Source organism: Fringilla coelebs, assembly GCF_963513975.1.
Source record: "Fringilla coelebs genome assembly, chromosome: 16".
Taxonomy (NCBI): Eukaryota; Metazoa; Chordata; class Aves; order Passeriformes; family Fringillidae; genus Fringilla; species Fringilla coelebs.
In genome coordinates this window covers 2730920-2755888 of record NC_140042.1, presented here as the reverse complement: position 1 = coordinate 2755888, position 24969 = coordinate 2730920, and the positions used below count along the sequence as shown (strand labels likewise).

The following is a 24969-nucleotide window of genomic DNA, read 5'->3' as shown; positions in this document are numbered from 1 at the left end:
TCTGCACCTATTCTGGAAACTCCTTCAATCTGTGTTTGGGGCACCAAATGAATCAGCTGCAACAACAACAGATCTTCATTATTCCATAGAAGAGAAAACCTCCCCCAGCTCCTTACTTTTAAATATGCAGATTTTTAGAGTAATGTCTTTGTTATGTTGTCCTTATCAATTGATACACTTGTGCCTTGTGGACTGAGATGCAGACACTTTGTCCTGCCATGGACATCAGCCTGCTGGAGTTTAGATTCCAGGGAATTACAGCCACAAGATTGTTCCACTGGTTATCTTGGACCACAGAGTTTTGTAGAGGAGGTCAAAGAATCTCCCAAAGGAACTGCCAGGCAGGAAGCCTCTGTGCTGATTAACTGGCTATTGAATGGCACATTAAATATATATATACAAATGCATATTTGTGTGAATCTGCACATTCCATCTTCTGTCCCTGGGAATCTGTAGTGACCAGTGAACACAGAAAATCAAGGAATAGGCAATAACACTTCAAATGACTGGAGTCTGCAATGTAGACTTTTTTTTTTCTTTAAAGTCATGGCATAGTTTCTTTATGTCTTTTTATTATGAAACTACATCTTTCCACAAAAATTTATCTAAGGAATGAGAAATGTACATGGGAGAAAATAATGGAGAATTATGTCTGATTTTTTTCCTTCTCTCTCTGTTGTTCCAATCTCTGTGCTCCCTCCCTCTTGTTATCTGAAAGATCCCTTCTTGCTCCAAACTGAATGTCAAGAGGAGCACAAACCCCAGACTCAGTGTCTTGGGTTTATATTGCTATCACAGAGTTAATTTACCTCAGATCTTGTTGCCAACTTTAAGAACTTCAGAAGTGAATCCAGTCTGCAGAACCTGATTGGCTTAAAAACTGAAGGCTAAATGCAGAAATGTTCAAATTTCTCTCCACGGTGCTTGAAGGGTGTTAGTTTATGCTTTAATAGATACTCACATAACAACATGATGCCTGGAGAAAAAAAAAAAACTTTAAGAAAACCCCCAAATATCATGAGATTCATTTCATCCTCCTGTAGTATTAACTCCCAGTGTGCTGAGTTCCCCAGTCCAGCTGCAGTTCAGGGTTATCTGATGTAACTCTGAATGTTGCAATTTGGCCAGTATTTTTTCCTTTGGTATTGAATATTAATAACAGGGGAGGTGAGAATACACAGAGCCCTTTGTTCTAATTAATGTCTGAATTTTTGGGAGAGGAAAAATTGGAATTTGCTGAAGTTTAGCAAAGTAAACAGTGATTGAAAAATTGTGACTTTTATAAACCTCAGCCTTCATTGCCTTTTCCTTCACTCATCCCTATGCTCCTGATGAATTGTCAGAGAAATGCCAATTTGAGTATTTCACCCAATAAAATAATTTCTTAGATGGAGATTTCATGTGCTGACTTGAATCTCTGACTATTTTATAGCAGCATTTTTAAAATTACTAATTTTTACTTCTCTAACACTACTTTCCTTTGATTGTAAATGGTGACCTGTGCATGGTTTGCAAATCTTTGTTTAAGGTAGTTTATATTGGAGTTTTTGGCATGCTTGTGAGTGTTATTAAAGCTTTTTATTAAACCTCTTTCCTTCTTTGTCTTTTGGTTTTTTTGTTGTTGTAGTTTTTCATTTTTAAACATCAAACCATTCCTAATAAATGGCTCTGCCTTTTCCAAATTTTCAATAGTAATATATCCTCAGCATTCCTGCTAAGTTATATAGCTGGAATGGAACACGTTTTCATTTCTGTGTCTGACTTAACTTGTGCTCTTTCTAATGAAAGGCTTCTGCAAGAATGTTTTTCTGTCTGTTTTGCTCTGTTTGTGTCATTAGTTGCACATGGTGTTTTGTTTCCTTTCATTTCTTTTAAATTGAACAAATATTTCATTCACCCAGAATCCTTAAAAGTAATCCAGTCTGTCATGTTTAACCTTACTTAGAGTTGCTCTTGTGACATGCTTTAGTCCCATCCTCTACAGTATTTAAACTATATAATTATATATAGATATATATAAATATATATGAATAGTGCTGCTAATATATGTGGAGCTATTGCATGCCTAAAGTGCACATGTGTTTCCAGGTATGAATTTTGTTGTATTTGACTTAAACCAGGATTTAAGCATATCCAAGGAGATATTTTAAAATTATTATCTGGGTTCATCACACTGACTGTGTTTGGCCATGTTTTACCTGTAGTGAACCCAAACACAGGAATTTACAGCTGCACAATGCAATTGCTGCTACTAACATGGTGTTACCAATGAATTTATATAAATTCCTAAGGGAGCATTACAAATATGACCAGGGTTGCTGGAGACATCCAGTGCCAAACCTGTTGGAAGCCAATGTTCCATCCCTGTGAAGTGTCCATCTGTGCATCTGCAAAGGGTCTCTGCAGACGTGCAGTGTGTCCAAAGCATTGCAGCTGTGTTATCTCATCAGTCTCAGTCATTCCCTGCCTTTTCTGTTTTCCTGGGTGTGTGGCTTGATGCTGAACCTTGGATAAAGGAAAGGGATTCTGGTATTGTTCCTTAAGTTCCTTGCATAATCTGTTGTTGAATCAAATAAAGTGAGAGATGGGTGTATTTGTGTAAATAACAATTCTCTAGTCCTTGAGAATCTAAAAATGAGACCTTCTGTTACTAGAACCTGGAGGGTCAGTAGTAACTATGAATTGAACATTTTTGGGAGGGTAGTTTCTGACAAGCATAGCTATTTCTGAAAATGAAGATCAAAGAGCTATTAAAATTTAATGTATATTATGCAGAATGTGTAAGCCTCCAGCTATATTTTTTTACTATCCTTTTCATATGTATGATTTATAATTTATTTTCTGTAGCAAAGTGCTGCTTCTGCTCCATGCATTCAGTGAAAAATAACTCTTAATTGACTTTAATTCTCAGTTTTAGAATAGACTGCTTGCCATCTTATAATTCTTTATTTTTAATGCCAAGATGCCTTTGTGACTCACAATAATTGACCTTGCACAGCAATTTCTGTGCTACATAGAAAGCTGCAGCAGTACTGAGCTGGTCTTCACTCTTGTGTTTTCTTGTATCAGGTTTACACTGAACACAGCTCTGTGCTGGTTTCAAGTGTGGTCTCCATACTACTGACCTGACTCATTTCTACTGCACTTTCCTTTGAGCAAAAGAAATCTTCTGGAAATGCAGTGTTGGTCTTGAAAAAGAATAATGACAGATTTTAGCTCATGAGAAAGGGTAGTTTAATATTTGAAGAGTTTTGACTGGTTGGTGGAGGGAGGGTGGTGTTTAAACCTACTACTAATGTCATTTTTAGATAACATTAGCTATGTCAACAAAGTGAATGTCAAAAATTAAAACTTGTCTAAGCCTTCATTAATAGTAAAGGAGGGGTCATTCTGTGTAATAGCATATACATGTAGTAACTGTTCAGTATATTGAATTATTAAATTCTGCTGTTCTCTAAAGATTATCTGTCCATTAAGTTGGATCATTTAGATTTATTTAATAACTTGGCAAGTTCATCAATGCTGGTTGTGTCATTTAACCTCCTCTGAGCACAAAGAAATGTATTTTTGAGTAATAGCAAGTTTATTCTTGTGCTGGAATTTCTTTTTTTAACTGAAAGGAGGATTATAATCCAGTAATGGAAAGTTTATTGGCCTAACTGTTCTCTATAAGTAAAGAAGTATCTTTGTTTTCTTATGTTAGTAGTTCTTCTTTGTTCAAAAATTTGATTATACCTTTTCAAACCATATTTTTTGAGAAGGGGTAAAAAGCAATCAATGTCCTTAACTTGTGCATAAATTGAATCTAACCTAATGGACAGCACATTGAAAGTTTTGACTTGAACAGAATTTTTAATCCTTTTACTAAAGAACTTCCTGAAACTTTGTTTTCATCTGCTTAGGCATTGGAGAGAAGTATTCAACATGGGAGCCGACCAAGAGAGAGTTAGAATTGCTACGACACAACCCCAAGCGAAGAAAAATAACCACAAACTGCACCATAGGTGAGTTCCAGACATCCCTTCTGGAGCCAAATTGTCACTGATGTACATGTTCTGAATTGTCACTGATGTACATGTTCAAAATTCTTTTCCATTGGTGATTGTAGTGGATTTCTGTAAGCTTTAGAATAACAAAGTCAGTTTATTTAACACTACCTTTTTCTTGCTGTGGAAGGATATCTGCTCTGTCACTGCAGGTACTGCTGATGATTGAGCTGTGTAACAGCTACAAAACACAATCCTTTCTTTTACAACATGTTTGTAATGAGAAATCACTGATACTGTCTCAACTCAGCCTGCATCATAGATCCCATGCAGGCATGTGAAGGGAAATCCTGTAGCTGGTGCAATCTTGACCAAAGCAGTCTATTGGTAAATCTGGTTTAGCAGAAGTAGCACATTCCTACTTCATGTTTTACACTCTAAATGGGATCTCTTTAATTTCATATGAGCTCTGAAAAGTGATTTTATTTCTCCAGTGGTGTCAAATAACAGGTTTGAAATGCATCTCAGAGGTTTAATGCTTAAGAGTTCAGTGGTCTGGAGCAAAGAATTCTCTGAAGTGTGTGCATCTGCTTCTGGCTGGAAGTACTTGGGTAAAGGTGATAAAAATTAACAGTTCTTCCAATGTTTTCCCTGCTGTTTTTAGGTTGGGTAGCAGGGGGTTAAAATTAGCTCCCTGACAAGCTCTAATGAAGAATATTGGGCATTTTCCTATGCTGTTAAATATTTTAATGGTGAGGTTTGGAAAAAAATGGTTAATGGTACATGATTGTTAATTGTACAAGGTTGAAGGTGTAGCCATAGACATTGCAAGTAGAAAACTGAATTTTTTTCCACAGTTTTAAAGCTCTGTACTGTTTCATGGAACGTGTCACGCTTTCAGCACGTTTGCATTTGTCAAAACACGCTGAACATACTTTCTAAAGCTTTCTAATGTCATGTTTCTAATGCAGTAAGTAATTTAATCCAAAGTATGTGTATATTTATGGGGAAAAAATGGACTGAGAAGCACAGAGTAAGTTGAAAATGTATATAAAATGGTAATTCTAAAGAACCTATGTTTGCGCAGTTGTGGGACAGGGAAGACGGTTGGAAAAACATCTGGACTTTGGAAACTTTAAACAGCCTAGGAAAAATTAACTAAGCATAGATTGCTTGCATCATGTTCACGTTGGGATTTGTGTTCTGAGAAACTCCAGTATATTTTGTAAAGAACATTACAAATTAGTAAAGATAACAGAGCTGGGCAGGAGGGAAGAGGTTTGATAGAATTTTGAAGGTTACCATGACCTTTGTGAAGAATTGAAGCACATTTCAGTGTTTCTCTTTGCAATCAGAAGGAATGCTCTGCTTGCTCTTGGAGGATTTGGAATCTTTCAGGCTGTTTAAAAAGGCCGTGTCTGGTGGTGTGAGATCTCATCTGTGGCTGCCTGGGCGGGGGAGCTCCGGGAGCACGGGCACAAGGCAGTGACTGATCTCTTCACTTCTGCAGGCCTGCTTTTAAGAGTTCTCCTACTGAGCCCTGGAGCTGCCTGTGTGCTGAGATTTAGAAAGTAAAGAAAAAAATCAAAGCACCCAGGAGCCATAATGCAGTTTTGGGCTGCAGTTAAAAGCAGAAGACTTGCTTTCTTTCACAAAAATGCATTGGGGGTTTAGCTCAAGGAAGAAAAGACCTGCCATTGTCCTTGAGCCTTTTCTCTTCACCTAACCTGCTTCTAAATATAAATCTGCTTCAGAGTCTTTTTGCCTTCCCTCCCCTCACTTTGACTTGTCTGCAGTTTCAGATCAGTGAAGAGCCTATTTGCAGACTGAAATGCTGCAGTAGCTGGACAGTCTCGTTTCTCTCTTTTTCTAATACTCAGTTCTTTTGACATCAGGTTTTTATCAATCCCATAGCAGATATTAGTGAGTCCAGTTTATCTTCTGAGGTGGGTAAATGGCTCAGAGAATAGGCATGATGTCCAGTTTTATTGGTTCTGGAAATGAAAATGATGCTGATAACCATCTCTGATAGGCGTTGCACATCTGTTGAGCACTTCTGTTTACACAAGAGTCTGTTAAAACATAACCAGCTGCCTTTTATGCATAAAATCCTCTTTTCAAAGCTGTTTTAAGAGGAGGGCCTTGGGGAGGTTTGTGGCTTTCTATCCTACCCCCAGAGATCCACAGATATCACTTGGGAGTGGAATGTTTTGCTGTGCTGCCATGACCTGGAATGGTGGTTGTGCCAACATTTGTTTCAGCATTTGTGGAAGACAATTTATCAGTGTTACAACTAAAATACATGGGACAACAGACTGAAACCTGGGCAGGTGTGGCCTTGAAAGGATGTACATAACTTGTATTTGAAGGATCTGCATGTGATTTTGAGCCCTGACAATAAAATACATTAAACTTGATGTTATTCCTATCTAAAACACATTTAGGTGGTACAATGTGTTTATTGCAGTTGCCTGTCACATCTGTATTGCGTGCATTACACTCATTTAGGTGGATGTTTACTTTATGGCTGAACATTCTGGGTACATGAAGGGAATTTTTTTTATCCCAGATTTGTAGCAATCTCATGGTGCTTCTCAAAACAGCTGGATGTGTCTGCTTCTTTTTGAGCTGTTTGAACTTTTGTACAGCTGCAGAATCTTTTGTCTTTGATCAGCACCATGAATTAAAACTGAAGAATACTCAGACATGAGCTGAATATCTTATAATGGAGACTTGAACTGGTAGTTCACCAAAGGAAATAATGTGCAAAACTCACAGCTTTTGATTTTTCTACTTGAGTGACAATTTGAAACCTACTGAAGAAGGAGCTTGTTCACATCCTCAAAAAAAAAAAGAGGAAAAAAACTTAACAGAAATCCATAATTTTTCCTTGATGCTCTTTAAAATGCTGTGTATTTCCATCTCGTAGATGCTTTTTCCACCTAGTAAGAAGATAGTGCAGGTAACTTGACTTGAATCTCTATTTTGCCATTGAGCAAATTGCTCCTGAAATGAGAACTCACACTGGGTACTTCTGCAGGCTGTGGAAACTGTGCTGATTCCTGTCTTTTGGGATGTACAGGGTTGTTCCTAATATTGCACATAAGCACCTTCAAAGTGACTTGGAACACACTGTTAACCAAGTGGAAATGTTGAGTTGTCTTACAGGCAAAAAGCCATGATGAGAAATCCTTGCAGTGTGGATTTTGTGTGGGACATTGCATGTTCTGGTGTTCTGACTTCACATTTTGATGGAGCTTCTGTATTTCAGGAGATTCAGGAGGGATACCACGTCCACTCAGACCAAAAACATGCTCTGTGGAAGCTGTGTCAGCTCAAGACATTGTCAGACCGTTTTCTACCTCCAACACTTGAATGTTGATTTTTTTCATTGTGTTGCCACAGCTTTTTCCACAGATCAGATTGAAGGGATGGCATATTGTGGGGAACATAGAAATTTCCCAAGTTATTTTATTTTGCTCTCAGCAGCAGGACTGAGTAGTGTCCTGGACTATTCGATATTCATAGAAATGCTCATCTTGATTTTGGCTTGAAACTGATGTTTTAAGCTTCCCATAAACACAAAAACTTTTACATGGAAAAATTAGGTAAGACTTAACAGCTATTAAATTGGATTCCAACATTGTAAAAGAAAAAAAAAAATCTAATTTTTTCAGTCTCCGCATGTCTGTAAAGTGGCCTCCCTCTGCAAGGGAGGGAAGGGACAAAGCTCCACATTCACAAGCAAATTATTTGTTAGGGGGTTGAACCAGAAGTGATACAATATCTTTTGGGAACTATTTTCCAAGCTCATCTTGCTCTGCTGTCATTAATACCCCCAGCAGATCCATTCTCCTGAGTATATGAAATATTAGCTTGGGATCAGCTGCTCTCTGATTAGCATATGAAGTGACTTTGTGGCTAAAGATGGGTGTATTAACAATAGGCAGAATTAGACTCCCAATGCACATGGGTAATTAGCAGGAGCCACCCGGGATTCCCATTTGCAGGGTTGCAAAAAGGCAGAGGGGAGACAAACCTTTCCAGGAGACTGAGCAAATCCTCTTCACCAGGAGTGATGGGCTGGAGAGGTGGCAAAGCCAAAACTGCCTGGAATTAGCAGGTGGGTTTTGCAGCTGCAGTGCTGAGCAGCCTGATGGGCCAAAGAGCATCAGTGGAATGAATATTGCAGAACTCCCCTGTGAAGGTGGCAAGGGAAAAGGAACAGTGACCTGGAAAATATTTCTGTTCTCTAGACAAGCCAGCAGAAGCATTTTTGCTTCTCTAACTTGGAAGTGTTGAAGGCTGCATTAGTACTTGGATTTTTTTTGTGAATGTAGCAGCACTCAGGTGTGCTTTTTCTCCTTGGATGGCACTTAAGGTAGCTCAAGTGGAAAAGTGGAATGAAAAATATGTTTGGTACAGCACCACATTTTTAGCTACAGCTTTAAATTTAAAATACTGATTTGTAAGCAGTAATACTTGGATATTTGAAGTTATGACTGCACTAAGTGCATCCTGAATAGAACTCTCTGATTCTTAAATTCCTTTAGATTGCTGTGTGATGAAGGAAAGAAAACCACCTTTAAGACTACTCAGGTGAATGTTTCCTCTTTGGCTTAATTATATTAGCTTCATTATTAAAATGGTTTTCTTGATGAAAAATTGTTTCTTAAAAGGTTGGATTGGTAAAAAGGAAAAAAAAAATGATACATTCATATCAATAGGGAGAACCTTCTGTTCCTGTTTTACTTTGTCATGAGCTTAGCCTGTCTGACCATTGGACCCAGTTGTGTAATACATTTCTTAGGTCTAAAATTGATAAAGCTGATCCTAAAAATAAATTTAAAAAGCTCTTTCCTCTTAAAGCTCCCAGGGATTTCTAAGAAAAATTAGAAGGATGTGAATATTTTAAGAATTCTAAAACACAAGTAGAGATTTGCTCTCTGAAGTTTGTAGAGCTGTTAAACTCTTGTTAAACTTCCTAAACTTAGCTCTTTATCAATATAAAATAGAAGCTTTCCTCTGCAAAAGGCTTTGTGAGGCGAAATTCCAGATTGGATGCTGCAGTTGTCTTTTTGTGTATTGACTGTCTGGGAACTTGTCACCTGGTTTTCCAAAGCTGCTGCCAGAAAGCAATTTGCATCACTGCAGTAATGTCACTGTGTGTGGTTTATCTGCACAGCGGTTGATTATCTGTGATTTAATTGTTCCTGGATAAGATTAGGAATATCAGAGTTATCAGTGAAGTCCCTGCAGCATTTTCCTGCTTAGAGTGAGCAAACTTTTGTTGTAGACACTTTTGTTAGACAAAAATCAGTCAACATCTGAAGATCTGACTGATGAACAGCACTTCCTTAGAATGCCTTGTTGCCACCAGGCCACCTCCAGTGAGGAATGAGGGGGGGTTCTGATCTTGTTACCTCAATATGTGTTTGAATTTTAGACCCTCTTTCAGGAAAATCAGGACCTGATGTCACTCAGTGTATGAGCTGTCCTGTTGATGTTTTCATTTCACATCAGCTAAAACCCCTGCAGACTGTACAAATTGTATGTGAAATCAGCAAATTGCAGTTGGGGTTGAATTCTTCTGTAATCCTGTCTTGGAAAATTGCTATTCCTACTTGCATAGAAAATACTTTAATTTTGTAACTCTAGGTGGCTCTTGGGGATTGGAGGCAAAGGAAGATATCCTCTGTGTGTTTACACAATGGGAAATTCCTTAGAAGACAAGGTGGTTGTTCCAGGGCTTGGATCATATTCCAAACTTCTAAATGAAACCTGATTTTCCTGGTCTGGACTTTTTAGAAGTAGATCTATGGTTGTTACTAATCCAAACACATTATTTTTAGTTTACAGACAGTGTTTTGATTTGATTTTCCTAAACTGTGCTCTGCACTTCTTCAGGTGAAACTTCACCACTTAAGTCCAGTTAAATAAAAAGCACCCAAAAAAAGCCCTTCTTTTTCTTTTCCCTCATAGATGCTGATTTCAATTGTAAAATGTTTGCTGACTCAATTATTTGTCATACCTCTTTCTCTACTGGTAGTTAATTTTTTTCCTGTGCTGTGTTTTCGTCACTAAGTCATTATGTAAACTTCAGTAAGCAGTCAAAACAGCAGCCTTTCAATAAAAAATGCAGGCGGTGTCAGTGACTTCATCATCTGTTTGAATGGGTTTTTATCAGAATCTGGAAAACCCAACAGCAGCACTTAAGCAGAATCTCATTATGGCCCTCTGAATGAGATACCTTATTTAGATGAGGTATTTGTTGTTACAGATAGGGAAGTTGAGAATTAGCCCATGGAGCTGCAGTGGTTATAGACAAGCGCCTGTTGTCTTGCCATGGGCAGAGCTGTGTCCTTAGCATGAGAATCTTCATTTTCTTATGTTTAAAAAAATCATAGAATCACAGAATGGTTTGGGTTGGAAGGGACCTTAAAGTTCATCCAGTTCCATCTCCTGCCATCGGCAGGGACACCTTCCGCTATCCCAGGTTGCTCCAAGCCATGTCCAGCCTGGCCTTGGACATTTGGAGGGATGGGGTGCCCATGGATCTCTTTAGGCAACAATTTGAAATAAGCCTTGATTTACCACTGTATTTTCACCTGATTAACTCGGTGTCAGCGCAGCAAAAGTGGCGTTTTCAACAGGGCCAATCATCCCCATCTCAGTTTTGTTCTTTTGTGGATTGCTTTTGGATTATATTTACTCTGACCTTCCATTCTGCTCTTTCCTGTCTGCTTCCAGAGTTGGCTTTATGTGGCCAGAAGGTAGATACAGTATATACTGAAAGCAGGAATATGCATAAACAGCATGTGGCATGGTTTGTGTGTTGTGGATTGTTGGACGAGCTCTGTGCCAGTTCATCAACAATAATTTGTGCATATTAATATATTTGGATGCATTTAATTTCACTGGCACTTAGCCTGCTCCTTAAGTTATTAATTTCTGAAATCTGTTTGGAGGAAGGGTAAAAACTTGTAGGCAGCATATGGTGTGATATTGGGGGGAAAGGACGGCTGCGGGTGTGAATTTTATTTTGTCAGTTTGGTGGGAGTACCTCTTGTTCTTTATGGGTGCCATCTGCACTAGGCTCTCTCTGCAAGCCTTGTGCTCTGTGCAGAGCGCATAAGAGCTTGCTGAGCTTTTAACTTTGACTGCTTTGGGGGAGGGCAAAGAGAATATTTTATTCTGTGCCACCTTTTGAAGTGTTTTGTTTTGTGTAAAGGCTTTTCTTTTTGCCAGGGGAAAACACCTTGAAGGGTCTACAGCTTAACTGGCTGTTAAAGGCGGTGTCATAAAGCTCTGGATCCATTATTCAGGCATTTTCACAAACATATTTCATGTTCTTTGCCTGCTACTGTTACTTTTTTGATGCTGGATGTCTTCTGTCTATTCTTCCTGACCTTCCAGCAATTATGAGAATAATCATTATTTTCATGCTCTGGTTCTTAGGACTTCAATGTCTTGAACTTTATAAGGTCCGTGAGACAGGGCAGCTCCTGCTTGCTTTGAGAGCTTTTCCATAGCTTTATTCGACTTCTTTAAATTTGTTCAGCTTTGCATATCTGAGTATACAACAAGCACCACAGTTGAGAGGTCTCTGGCTTCAGTAGTAAATGAAGGCATTTTGTTCAGTGCATATACTTAAATGTGACATTTCATGTTCTTTCTGCTTTTCAGGAAGAGGTGCCTTTTTGTTTCTGAAGCTGTTGTTGTGACATGCTTCCACATCTCCAGTGGAATGAATGGCAGGAGGTTGGAATTTTGAGATCTCTTAAACTCCCTTCCAACCCAAACCATTCTAGGATTCTATGATTCTGTCTTTCTCCTCCAGCCAATTGTTCTTCATATTTTACAGAGATCATATAATGCTTTGATATTGAATAATACATTTGATTATGTGGTTATTTCCAGTGACATGTTTCCTTCTCCTGTGTGTATGTTTCCCAGTGCTTGCTCACTGCTCAGAGATCCTGACAGAGATTTGGTCAGGTTGAAGCACAACAGGCAAAATTTGTTCAGTGAGTCTTGATAGGCCAGGACAGTTATTCAGAGAAGTTTGGTTCAAGTTCTACTACAGAACTTGATGCCTTTTCAGCTTTCTTCATTTCAGCTGAGAGAATCAAACAGAGAGATAGTTGCTGTGGATGAATACATGCTGTGTAGGTTTCTGAGTTTGAGAACGTGCTGCATTGGCTTCTTCTTGACACCTGAGAGAGAAAAACAATTTCACAATGCAGATAGTCAATAAAAATGCTGAAATACAAAATTACAGATGTAAAAATTGGCGTTTTTCAGGACCTTGAAAGGGAAAAGAAAAGACCTTTATTTACAGGGCCTTCATCTTGTGAGATGACTTTACCAAAAGGTTCCAGACTGCTCTTGCACAATGCAGAGATCCTTTCCTTAAACTCCCCTTTTCCTTTCCCCCACATTTGTTTTAAACTTAAGCTTGCTGTGGGAGACAGTAAATCCATATAGATAGAAAAAACCAGTGATAACTCAGTATCTTTGGACAAGTTGTCTCCTCCCTCATTTTTGGAGCTTTTGTAAAGCTGTTGTTGTTTGCAGCATTACATTGATTCTAATTCAGAAGCTCTAGCACTAGGGGAGTTTATCTGTAGGTCTTATTGTATGTGTATCTTCCATGTTGCTGCAGTTCTTTGTTTGTTTACAAAGATGAGACCCTGGAGCACTTCAGAATACAAGAGGCATCAGAGAATATTGCAGAATCTCATCACTGAGGAGATTTAGGAACAATTCAGAGAAACATTTGTCAGGAATGATACGGGTCCTGTTAATTCTGCATTGAGGTATAGGGACAGATCAGGTGACATCTCAAGAACTTCTACAGCTGTTTCCTGTGATTTTAGTGCAAGATTCAATCCATTTTTCAGTGGCTTGGTCAAAACCCCTCACTTAATTTTGTTTTGGAAACACGTTTCTTAATTTAAATTCAGAGGGAAGAGATACTTGCAATCCCTTGTCTTGCTTGAAACAGCTTCTCTATTTACACAGGCCATATGAAAAATTAACCTTAAGGGGTTTGTTTGTTTGTTTGTATTGCCAGATATTTTAGGATTGCTGACTCATTTTACCAAGCTGAGGGTGTGCACACAGGAGCCAATTGCCACCAAATCAGAAGGAGGAGAACTTAAAGAACATCAAGTGCTCCTGTCCTGTCTTTGTGCTTGGTCTTAATCTGGGCATGCAGCCACTGCAAAGTAGTGACAGGCTGTAACCTCACAGCCCACACCATCCAAGGAGATCACTTGGCTTGTGTGAAGTGCTCTTAGCCTGGAGAAACAGGAATAAAACCAATCCTAACTGAGCAGTAGCCCTCAGAGAATCAGGAACACGGTGCTTGCACACTGCTGAACACACAGAGCAACCCCAGGAAATGAAATCTCAGGGAGTGTGCCCTGAGGCAGGGAATGGGAACTCATCTGGGCAGTGGAAAGGCTCCTGTTTTGGCATCATCAGTTTGGGAATTGGCTCAAAGATAGACATGTTGGAAGTAGAGTGTAGAGAGTACTTTGTGTGTCTGGCACACTGTGCACACTCAGGAGTCATTTCTGGCTCGGAGGTTTCATCTGTGCAGTAACAATATCAAATGATACACTTGGTGTTGGCTCCTACTCTTGGTAACTTGTTTGATGTGTTTGCTCCAAGGATGTCACTTGCCCTTAGGTTCTTCCAAGAATATGTGTCCGAGCAGGATGTGTGGAAAGGCCAAACTATTGCTCTGGGGAAGGATCTGTAGTAAAGCCATCTTTGGTAGTCATTGCTCAGAGATGTCATTTTCCTCCTAAATCTGGCAGAGGACAACATTTCTTGAATCTCATTTTCATTTGTTGCTGGTTATTTCTGTGTCATTGCTAGAAATTCTTTGTTTAAAAAAGCCACAAACACGTATCTCCGATGCTGAACCCTGGGTCCAGTGTTGTGTCAATATTATGGAGTTGATTTTAATTGAACATGCAGCACAATACAGGGACTCTATTGAGCTCCTCCAGAATTGATTTTAAACTTTCTTGTTAGGTGCAAACTTAAATTTTTCTTGACACACAGTAGCATGTGTGACACAAAGGTAATGAATACCAGATCCCCTGGATCTCTTTGCATTATCCTGTGACTCTTCTTTTGCATTACTAAATGGAGAGAGTGATGCATTGAGCCACAAATGCAAAAGCCCATGCACAGAATACCTATGCAGTCTAAAAATAACATTGAGGAGAGTTAGCAGCCCTCATTCCAGCAGCAGTTGTTACCTGTTCTCCAACCTTGCCTGAGTGGCAGCAGGGCAGGTAATTTTGGTTTCCAGAGTCATGAAATCGAGCAGGGGTCCAGGGATGAGGGCTGCCCAGCCTGTGCCTTTTAGCCACCTGCCTGCACTGGGAGTTTGTTACAGGAGAGGGGGTGAGGGGTGGCTGGTTTTGGGAGGCACTGACAGTTCCTGCATCCCTCTCTTGTTCTGGCACTGTCTGTGTGTCCTGGCCTGCTGTGGGCTGGGTGAAGCTGCTCAGAGACTGATTGCTGTGTACAGGAGATGAGTTCAGTTCATCCTTTCTGTGACACCACTTGTGCAGTGAGCTGAGCTGTCTGTGGAAATGCCCTCACCTTCCCCTTCCTGCCAGAGCTGCTCTGTGTGCTTTGTACCAGCTGTAATACCAGTCTGAATGGCTGAGCAGTCTCAGGGTGAGGAACAGGGAAGGATATCAAACACCTCTCCTGAGTTGGGTGCACTGGGCTGACAGAGCTGCCTTTGGAACCACTCCAACAGCTCAGAGTCCCAAACTCCCTTATTGCAGTGTTTTCTAACTGAGACAATTATTTTTAATATCTAATTAAATTTTACTTCTTGTGAGCTCAGTCTTTTTTTATTATAGCTTTGGTAGGTCACAAGAGTTAATTACAGTCCTCATTGTAGTGGCCTGTAACATACTTGAAAATTGTCAGCCTGGCTGTTCCTCCACCAACACTATCTGGTTTTAATTAATTAACTCAACCAGTGGATTTTTCAGTTGTTTCTCCAGTCTCAAATATTAGTTTCATACAAATTTTTACTCATGTTCTTGACTTTGCATAATTTCTTTTTAAAATGGGTCAATTCCAGACATCATGCAGCTGAGGTTTACCTGTCACCAGAGCAGAATGACTTCCAGGCCTTCTCCTATTCCTGTTAAGTTCCAAAATGCTGTTTGTAGAAGAACGGCAGCTCAAGATTAAGTTGTTGAGGCTGAGTTACTGTAGCCATTGCTCCTTATTTTGTGTTTGTCTGCTTAATTTTTCCTTGTTTCCTACTTCACAATCGTTTTTATTGAATTTAATTGATTTCAGATAGTTTCTCCCCTTTAACAAGTTGCTCTTGAGTTATTGTTTTGTCTTCCAATTACATTTGCACTGTCCTGATGTGGTTTTTGTCCCATCTCTTAAGTGTGTATTATGTGATGTCACTGAAGCTATTGATTAAGAATAGTGAATGCAATCAATTCCCTGTCAACTAAGAGGGGTGGGGGCAAACTAAATGCTGGAAAAACATTTTTGGTGTCTCAGTAAAGTGCTGTTGTTTCCATGTGGTGTGGATGAGCTGGGTCCTCTTCATAGATGTGCTAGAAAATGCATTGATCTCTGCTGCTGAACTGCTGAAAATCTCACTGTGCATCTCTCCTGGCAATGTAATGTAGGTGGGTTGTTGCCATTTGGTAACTTTACAGAGGTTTATGGATATTTTAATAGAGGAAAAAGAATAAAAACATTCACTTTTGAATGGCAATTCTAACACAACATAAAGAATAAATCTGGAAAGTCTCCTAAGAATGCTGAGGTCACTCCAGAACTGCCCAGTTGCACACAAATATGCCAGAAAATATCCAAAAAAAGACTTGAAGTTGCCCTGTGAGCCTGAATAAAGTACTTGAACATGCTTTTAAGCGTTGGATTTAAATCAAAACACATAAGGTAAGATTTTTCTTACAGACTGGGAAATATGACCGGCTCTGTTGTTTTGTTTATTTTGAACCACTTAAAATCTGGAAGGTGGGAAATTAACTCTCTTTTAGAAAAACAAAACCACCCTTGGTCAGGAACGAGTACCTTAAGAAAAGTAAGTACATGCCAAGCACCTGGTTGAGGTGCCAGCCTGCATTCAGTGCGTGGGACACATTCCCCTTTTGGCTCTGGGCTGTCAGCTGCTCAGGTAGAGTGTGAATTCTCTGGATCACCCCTTTAGAAGGACTGCCTAAGCCGGTTTTGCCTCGGGGTAGAGCTGTGTTAACAGTGAAGCAGGTCAGTAATGAGGATGAATTCCTCCAGCTCTGTACAGCAGTGACACACCAAGACTGAGAACTTTGGGGTTTGATGATTCAGCCTTATAAACAGTCCTTGTCTTCTGGTGCTGCTGATGCATCCAAGGAGGAATAATGACTATATTGTTTTCTCTCTACAGTTAATGGTTTTGCAATACATGTGCCCCTCATGGCATATTCTTCTTCTCTCCAGTGTAGCGGCTCCTGTAGTTGGACTCCAGAGTTCTCAACCCGATACAAACTCATGGACAGTTTCCTTTTGCACACATAAGCAAATTTTTTGCTATTGAGCAATCTGTTACTTCAATAGCAATAGAAAAAATGCAGTGATCCCGAAACTTTTAGCTGGAAATGGGAAAGTTGAAGATGGGGTTTCATTTAAAATTCAAATACTTCTTTTTCCTATGATGACTTTTCTTTTTTCATTCCAGAAGGCCTTTTCTGATTTATTTGCCTTTCTGCTGTGTAGGGGTGGCTAAATTTGTAGGTTTTGATGCAGTGCACAATGAAGTGTATCTAAAATAGTCCTATAATTTATATTCTCTCTGTTTACAGGAGTTATTTTTCATAGTCTTATGCTGACTGCTTCTGGACTCAGTGTCTTCTGTATTATCAGGGCTTTTAGATGAAGGGCTGTTTTTTTATTTCATTCCTGTCAGTGACAAATGAAAATACTTACTTATAGTTAAAACAGGAAAAAGAAATCCAAATTTTTATAACAATATTATCTGAATACAATGTCCTCGGTCATCCTCCCTGCAGCATTCAACATGGCTTATGAATCTTGATATGCACACACATATATATGATATTCAGGAAATATTTTTAGATAATGGAGTGATACAGTGAAATATTCATGTATAGAATATCACATATATAGAAAAAAATTGAAAACTGTATTGCAGATCTCATTTTCTAAATTAAGATGTGTTGCTCTAGAACTCTATTCTGACTTGTGATTTAAAAGGCTTAGCTTAAAAGTTGGGTAGAGCAGAAGAGTGAGTGAAGCTCTCCAGGTTGTGCCTGTTGGTGATGGAATAGCTCAGGGGGTGAGAGGGGGTGGGTGGTGCTGGTGAAACAGCTCAGGGAAGGTGGTTTGTTTCCAAAGGGATTTACAGTGATTCAAACTGAGCAGTGACTGACCTGCAGCCCTGAATAGCTGGAGAAAAGGACTCAAGTCAGAAAAATAAAAAAGAGGGAGCCATGAGCATGTTTTCACCTGGTTCAGCAGTAACCCAACAAGGGAAGATTATTGCCCTGAGTATTCACCTTCACTTCTTTGCTCTGTCGTGTAATCCTGTGCTTGGTGTTGCTGTCAAAACTACTCTTGAAAAAAAGATCTACTGATGAACCAATATTTTCTGCTTCCTCTTCTCCCTCCCAAGATGATTTTTTTCTTTCTGGGTAGATTGCATGTCCTGTGTTTGCTGGAAGTAGTTGAATTGTTCAGTTAGTTTTTAAGATCATGTGGTTGAAATTTCTTCATTTAATTTGGCTGTGGCAAAAGTTTCTATAGCTTTTTCTTAAACAGTTGTCAAAACAATTTAATACCCAAATGTGTTATTGGTAAGTTTGTAAAAAACGTTCTGTAAGAAGGTCTGAAGAGAAAGTTATAATTCATTTGCCTCAGTGTTCCTGCTTCTGTAGTTACTGTGGGTTTCAGTCCCTGAGAAAGGATGCTTAGCTGAAGTGTTGGGGAATAAATTAACCAAAACTTCATGGTTGGGGCTTTTTTGGTCACTCACGTGATCATTGGTGTCACAGAATGTGATGAGTTTTCCTGTGTAGACTTGTAATTTCACATATCTGTATACTGCTGCTTTCTGAAATGAGTATTTTTGTATTAACATTTCAGAAGGGATTAGCTTTGGAAAATAATTGCTGTCACTAACCCCATTAGCAAAACTGCTGCTCCTGGCATGCAGGTGGAACAGCAGCTCTGGGTCTCACTGGGCCAGTGTTTGTAGCAGCTCCATTCAGGTCATGTGTGATATGTTCTACACCTGAAACCTGAGAACTGAGAGAATTTTGTTGTAGTTTTAGTTTAGCTGGGAAGTAGGGTAGTCCTCTTCTGAAATACTTTCAGAAAGATGCTCCTAAATGATGTCGCCTGTTCCTGTTGGACGGACATCGGATGAATACCCAAAATTATTCTGGAAATCTTCACTGCTGTGCTGCACTGTTTGTTTCCAAGTGGGATGTTGAACTGTCTTTAAATATTTCAGTGAGCTCTTCCTCAGCTTGCACTGACTTGTGACACTGTCTGATGGAGCTGCAGGGAAGCATCAACACCAGATGGGGAGCTGGGGGTAGGGGACAAGGGTTGCTCTAAGGTGTTGCCAACCTGGGCTCTGTGTAGAGAGGATCTCGGGCTGGCTGTGCTTTGGTGCATCTGAATCATCTCCTGGTTGTCTCACCAAGGTGCGTTGTCCAGTGACTGCTGCTCTTCCTTCCAGAACCTTCATTCCACTAAATCCCAGGTTTCTGCATGGAAACATCTGTTCAGACTGCTTTGTTTGCTGTCTTTCCAGTCCCAGCCCGAAGCTTGGGTTTAGAGGCAACCAGAACCTCCTCCATGAGGGCAAGATTGGGTTTTCTGTATTTTATATTCATGTGTGGTCCTCTCATTTCCCTGCTTCCCCAGCTCTAATAGCTGTAGAGTTGCATTTCATGGAGAAGTGGAATTTCCTTATCTTGTCTTGGATTTTTCATCTCCCCTCCGTGGGTGTACTGGCAGGACCAGTGTTCTGGATCTCCCTGCATCCCAACAACCATTGTTGCCCAGTGTTGCAGATCCATTGCTTTGAGCATTGGAAAAACCCATTCCTGGAAGAAGATGGAAGAATTGAAGCTGACAAAGGTAAGCCAACCAGAACCCAGTCTGGAGACCAAATGTACAACATTTCTGAGATGGGTTTCCCCGTGCTCAGGGCATTGCAAAAGTAGATTTCTTGCCTTTGCTTATGCCCTCCCTGCCCAGCTTTTGGCAGAATGAGAGTAGTGTTTGTATTCCATGCATGATGATTAAAGGATATTTCCTTCTTTTATGATTTTCCCATTCATGACAATTTTGTCTTCTCAGCAACATTAATTTATTCCAATGTTTACAATTGTATCAGCATGGTTCAAAGCTAAAACTTCTTTCCTGTGAAGTATATTTACCACAACAACACACGTGCATGTGTAGAAAATATTAAGTATCTCACAGGTTGCCCTTGCTCATTTCAGAACAATTCATAAGAAGCAAAAATAAGGACAATGCTATGAAGCACAGCAGAATTTTGCAAAGTACCAGAGCTTTATTATTAGTCAAGATTGGAGCCTGCTGACAATCCTTAGACTGTGACACTGTGTTCTGATTAGAGCCTGGTGGAGACCACTGTTGGTGCTCTAGCACAAATGGACTGCTGCATGTGAGGTTTTGGCACATTTTTTTCTGTTAATTTATGACCCACATGTTGCAATGCTTGACTGTTCCAGCAAAACCTTGCCAGGCTTTATTAAAGGGGAGGGAATAGGTGTGGCAGGCACAAAGCTTTTACATTCTCAGTATGTTATTGACCAGAGTGCTGTACAGGCTTTCATTTTTAGCTGTTTTTCTTTCCAACAAAACTCATTATTACCCATAAAAGTTAAGCACAAGAGGATGTGTTGTTCTGAGTTCTGTCAGCTCTTTAGTTTACCTACATCAAATTCTGATGTTTTCCAGTGTGCTGCAATTACTCATGCAGTACCTGAGCTGTAGTTCCTCATACCTGTTTCATTTCAAGCACCAGTTTAAGAGACTGTACAGCAGCTGCAGTCGTTGCTCCCACAAGGAGAAGACTGATTTGTGCTGCTTTCCTTTTTCCGTTTTCAACTGAGTAAGTTCTCATGTTTTGCTACAAATCACCATTTTCTGATTTTTATTGGGGTTTGGAGTATTCACATTTCAGCCTTGTCTGTTTTGCAGGTTGCTTTGTCTTGGTTCATTCAAGTGAAGTCCCAGCACATGAATTGCTCCATTTAGATCCATGAAAAACTGACAGCAAAGACCAAGCCAGCTGAGTAAAGCAATAGCATTCTGAGTTTGATGCCTGTAACTGTCTCCTGGTGGCAACTTTAAGGAAGATTTGATTCTTGTGGTCACAGGGAAAGACAGTCCAGCCACAGGCATGTAATAAATGATGCTTAATAAATGATTCCAAAAAGCTGCCTTTATGTGTTTGCTTTTGTTACTGCTCTATTAGACACCAAAAAGTGCTAAGGGGAATCTCTAGATTTACTACTGGTTTTCCTCTAGTTTTCTGTGCTGAACAGGCTGGCTTTGAAATCTGGTGCTAACTAGAGGGAGAAATAGGGAGAGAATAGAATCTTCTGCTTCTCAAAATGCATGTCAGGGAGCCTTCCAACCTCCTGTGAGCACAGCCTGTGATTTAAATAAATCCAGTCAATTTTAAATGGCAGAAAACGAAGGGAGAGGTAAGCAAGAGGTACCAAAATGTTTCTCCACTTGCACAGCACGAACCCCCTCCTGTTGTGACATTGTTTGCAGAGACACAGACTGGGAATTGAAATAGGATTGTGGACCAAGCTGAAGCATCACACAGTATTTCAAGCTGCTCCAACAAATTAACTATTTAACACTCTGCTAATGTTGTGCACACACTTATGGCCTCCCAGCATGAAAATCAAGCAAATAATTGCAACAAGCTTCTGCCCAGTCGAAGTCACTGCAATATAATGAGAAACTTTGTCCTGTGAGTAAACAGAAGGAACAGGAAGCTGTTGGAAGCAGGTCGATGTTGCTTTAGATACAGGAAAAAGGATTCAGGAGTGCTCTGTGTCCGTGCCTTCAGCTCCGGGTGCAGTTCAAGCTGCTGTGGTGCCCGTTCTCAGTGGTAACATAGCAACTGGACCACACCCCCTCCTGCTGCAGGATGCTAAAGAGCCCTTGGAGCACTATCTGCTGTACTGCACGGGAACTGCACCACTTCTAATTACCACAGCGCTGCCAGCTGAGAGGTTTTTTCATCCCATGGAATGACAAGGAAATTCCTCGTTCTGTCACTAGTAATCCTGTTGTGTTTTCTTTCAGTGTTTCTGTAGTAATCCTATTTTTATTGCAGAAAAGGACTATGTTGATTTTAAATCAATACCAGAGTTGTATCTATCGGTGCATTTTATCTCATTTCAAAGTAAGTTGTTGATTAAAAATAAGCATTCTTGGCCACCTGATGCTCTTCTTGTTTAGTGCTCCTGTATGGTGATATTATGTTAATGTTTTGGAAGAATACTCAAGGATTTGAGCATGTTTTTCTTCTCACTTAGACCTTGCAAAATGACTGAAAAGCTTTCCCCACTCCTAACCTCTCTTCTGTTGTGCAACAAAAGAGCTTTCCTTTAAGCATCTTGATTTCCAAGCACAAGGAATCGTCTCTGGGCATTACTGAACGTTTGACTTAAGGTGTGATGAATCCTCTTATGCCAAGTTGAATTTTTTGATGTATGCTGTAGATTAATGTTTAATTTACCTAAAATGAGTGTGGAATTAGTGTTGTTCAGAGTTTCTTTTTTAAAAGTTGTTCTGTTCAGATCTCGGGTTTAAGATCTCTGAAGTCTGCATTGGATGGCGCAGCCTGACTTGGTTTGTCAGGGCTGTTGCCTTTGCTGCCTGTCTTAGAAAGATGATGATTATAACAGTACAAGAACCTTGTTCTGCCTTCATGACCTGCATGGGGAAAAGCTTTTTAAGCAATCTGAAAACTTACTCACTGATTTCTTTAAATGTATTGGTTTCTTACTGTACTGACTTAGCAGTTGTTGTCATTGCACTTTGGTATCAATCTTGGGGAGGGACATGTTTTGGTGCACAACAGCCATTGCAAATAATGGTATTGGTGTTGCTGAACTTCTAGGTTTCCTTATTTCTTAGAATTTAAAAAATCCTAGTGTAGTTCAGAAAGCTTCTGCAGCTTCTTGTGACTTGAGTACAAAAATGCCAATAGTCTCCCATAAGCAGTATAAAACTGTATTTGGAGCTTTGCATGTAATACAGTAAATCCATGGCAATATTGTGAAAACTATATAAAAATGCAAATCTGCCGTTTTTTTAACTTGATAATGCTTATGCATCCCCTCCTCCTTTCTGTCTTTATAGGTCTACGAGGGCTAATCAATCTTGGGAACACATGTTTTATGAACTGTATTGTCCAGGCACTTACCCACACTCCACTGCTGCGAGATTTCTTCCTCTCCGACAGGCACAAATGTGAAATGCAAAGCCCCAGCTCATGTCTGGTCTGTGAAATGTCTACGCTCTTTCAGGAGGTGAGTGCTGTTTGCCACAAAGTATCACCTTGCCACAGATGCTGTTTCTTACCCCAAAAGGAATTGTGTTCTATTTGCAAATATAAAGGGAATGCAAGTTGTGTTTCCCCTCAGAATGTAGTAAAGCAAAGCAGTAAAGATTGAGGCCTGGCTGTCAAAAATAGCCAGCTGCTGAAAGGGAAACTAATGGCTTTTAAGTCCTATTGTGAAGTCACCCTTGTTTAGGCAAAGCTGGTATGGGAAATAATTACAGTGCTGCCTGTTCTTCTGAGACTGATCTGGGAATCCTTAGTCTTAAAGCTGAATGTGTGCTTTAATTAAAGGTGCAAGTTGGAACTGGAAAATATGTCACGAGCTCTTCGGGTGATAATGGGAGTGAGAGTAAAGCAGTAGTATACATCCTTGTGGTTTAAGGTATTGGATTATGTAGGTCTGTATGAATATTTTAAAGATCTCAATTTAGTGCTTGTTCACCAGCAGAAACATCTTTTCTGTCATCTCTTATGTGCAAACCCAGTAAGGGCCAGAAAAGAGGATAAAGAGAAGTAAATGTGTTGCTATAGTTTGTCTTCCCTGTGCAAGCTGCACTTCTTTCTCTTTCCCACTCAGGAACCTGGCTTTGCAGTGTCTCTTTTCTGTAGGTCTGGTTCCTGCTGTGTGAGATGAGCACAGGCTTTTCCTTAATAAATAGTCCAAGAGCTTTATTATCTGTCTTAATTCCACATCAGTATTGTAAGAACTGTGGGTGGACATGGGCTTCTAGTTTTAAGATGTCTTTCAAAACAAACCCAGTTCTGTGCCTTTTCCTCAGTGGTAGATCTGCTTTTTTGGTAAGTAAAATAAAACCAACCAAAAAACCAGAAAGAGCTGTACATGCTGACATGGAGCATTTAAAATTGCTCCATGAGATGTCTTTACACAGAGCAGGTTTTCTGTGGATGTGCTGTCATGGAAGTTCATTCTGACAGGGACCAACATAAAATAGCTTTACCTTTATCTTGTGATTTTCAATTTGATTTTACTCCGGTGCCTTTTTCACCAGAGGTGATTGTTTTTGGTCACTGCAGGTGAGTTAAACATATACAGAAGAAGGTAAAGCCTCCTTAGTTGTTCCAGTACAAAGTTGTTTTCTGCTTATACTCAACACTCCTGAGGATTTGCAACATTTCATGCTGCTTATCAATCATTAGCTGTATGTTACATTTCTTTTTCTTCGTTCTGTTTTTCAATTGTTCTGAGTCTGTCAGGAAAGGAGGTAAAAACAAAAGGCAAGCAGACCAATAGGTAGCAGCTGTAGGATTATTGAAACCAGATGTGCAGTTAAGTGGGGAAATACCACAATGCCTACATAAAAAAATCAGTCATGGTATAGAAATACCAGTTTCTGTACACTGTTAATAGAGAAACCCATTTGCTTATTTAAAAATAAGTAACTAGTATATTCTTGATATCCTTTCATCAAATAGTGATATAAAGTCTCATGCTGCTGAACATCACCACACTCTATTTACACATGTATTTTTGAAAAAAATCCCTTGGGAAAGGGGAAATGAGTGTTACATTACAGATTGAGAGGCTGCAGGAAAGATCAAGACTCTCTAGGTAATGATTTTTGTTTCCATTTTTGTGTGTGGAGCCCTGTTGATGGCTCAGGATGCCTTTTGCTCTACTGTGAGCATGGAACAAAGAACAGGCTGTTACCCAAAATGGGGCTTAAATGCAGCATTGGTGTTATTGTGTTAATTTCAATTGTAAAGAAGTTTAATTTCATACACAACTTTAGGAAGCTCAGCCTTCATTTTCAAGTCAAAATTCATGCCTACACTTGCATTAGTTCTATTAATTAAATGTTCTGCAGCATGAGGGTGTATGGATGAGGGAACAGCCATATCTGTGACACCAGACTGTGCAGACAGCAATAGTCCCTGTCCTTATTTCACATTGAATACTGCAGCCATGTGCTGTGGGAGGACACAGAAAGTGACTCAACCTCCTTGAAGTAAAACTGGAGCTTAATCCTCCTAAGCAAAGCTGTTGGGTCTGTAACCAACTTGGTATATTTTAACTCAGAAGCAGTAAATACCTTGTTCTGCTTATGGCTCTGTCAGCACCCATTGTACAGTTCTGTTCTCAGTGAGTTTTAATTTCTTTGCATTCAGAATTAAAACAAAAATCTTGCAACTTTTGGAGCAGACTGGTTATGTTTCATGTCCCAGCTCTCTGCAGTGGTTGTAATGAAGAGTCTGTCACTGCCTTTGCAGAGCTGAGGTCTGAGCAAAGGAAGGCAAACCAGGAGATCTCAGTGCTATGGCTGAGAATTCCTTTGTAATTGAATTACCAGGGAAACTTTGATTCAGGTT

General features: G+C 39.7%; 1 protein-coding gene across 2 annotated transcripts in view; it reads left to right on the top strand.

The window, feature by feature from the left end:
* Window positions 1-24969, top strand: part of USP22 (ubiquitin specific peptidase 22) — a 90760-nt gene that overhangs the window by 42495 nt on the left and 23296 nt on the right. For both annotated transcript variants that reach the window (XM_084216619.1, XM_084216618.1), the window contains exons 5-6: window positions 3903-4004; window positions 22440-22609. In XM_084216619.1, coding sequence (XP_084072745.1) covers window positions 3903-4004; window positions 22440-22609 — 272 coding nt within the window. The remainder of the gene's footprint in view (window positions 1-3902; window positions 4005-22439; window positions 22610-24969) is intronic.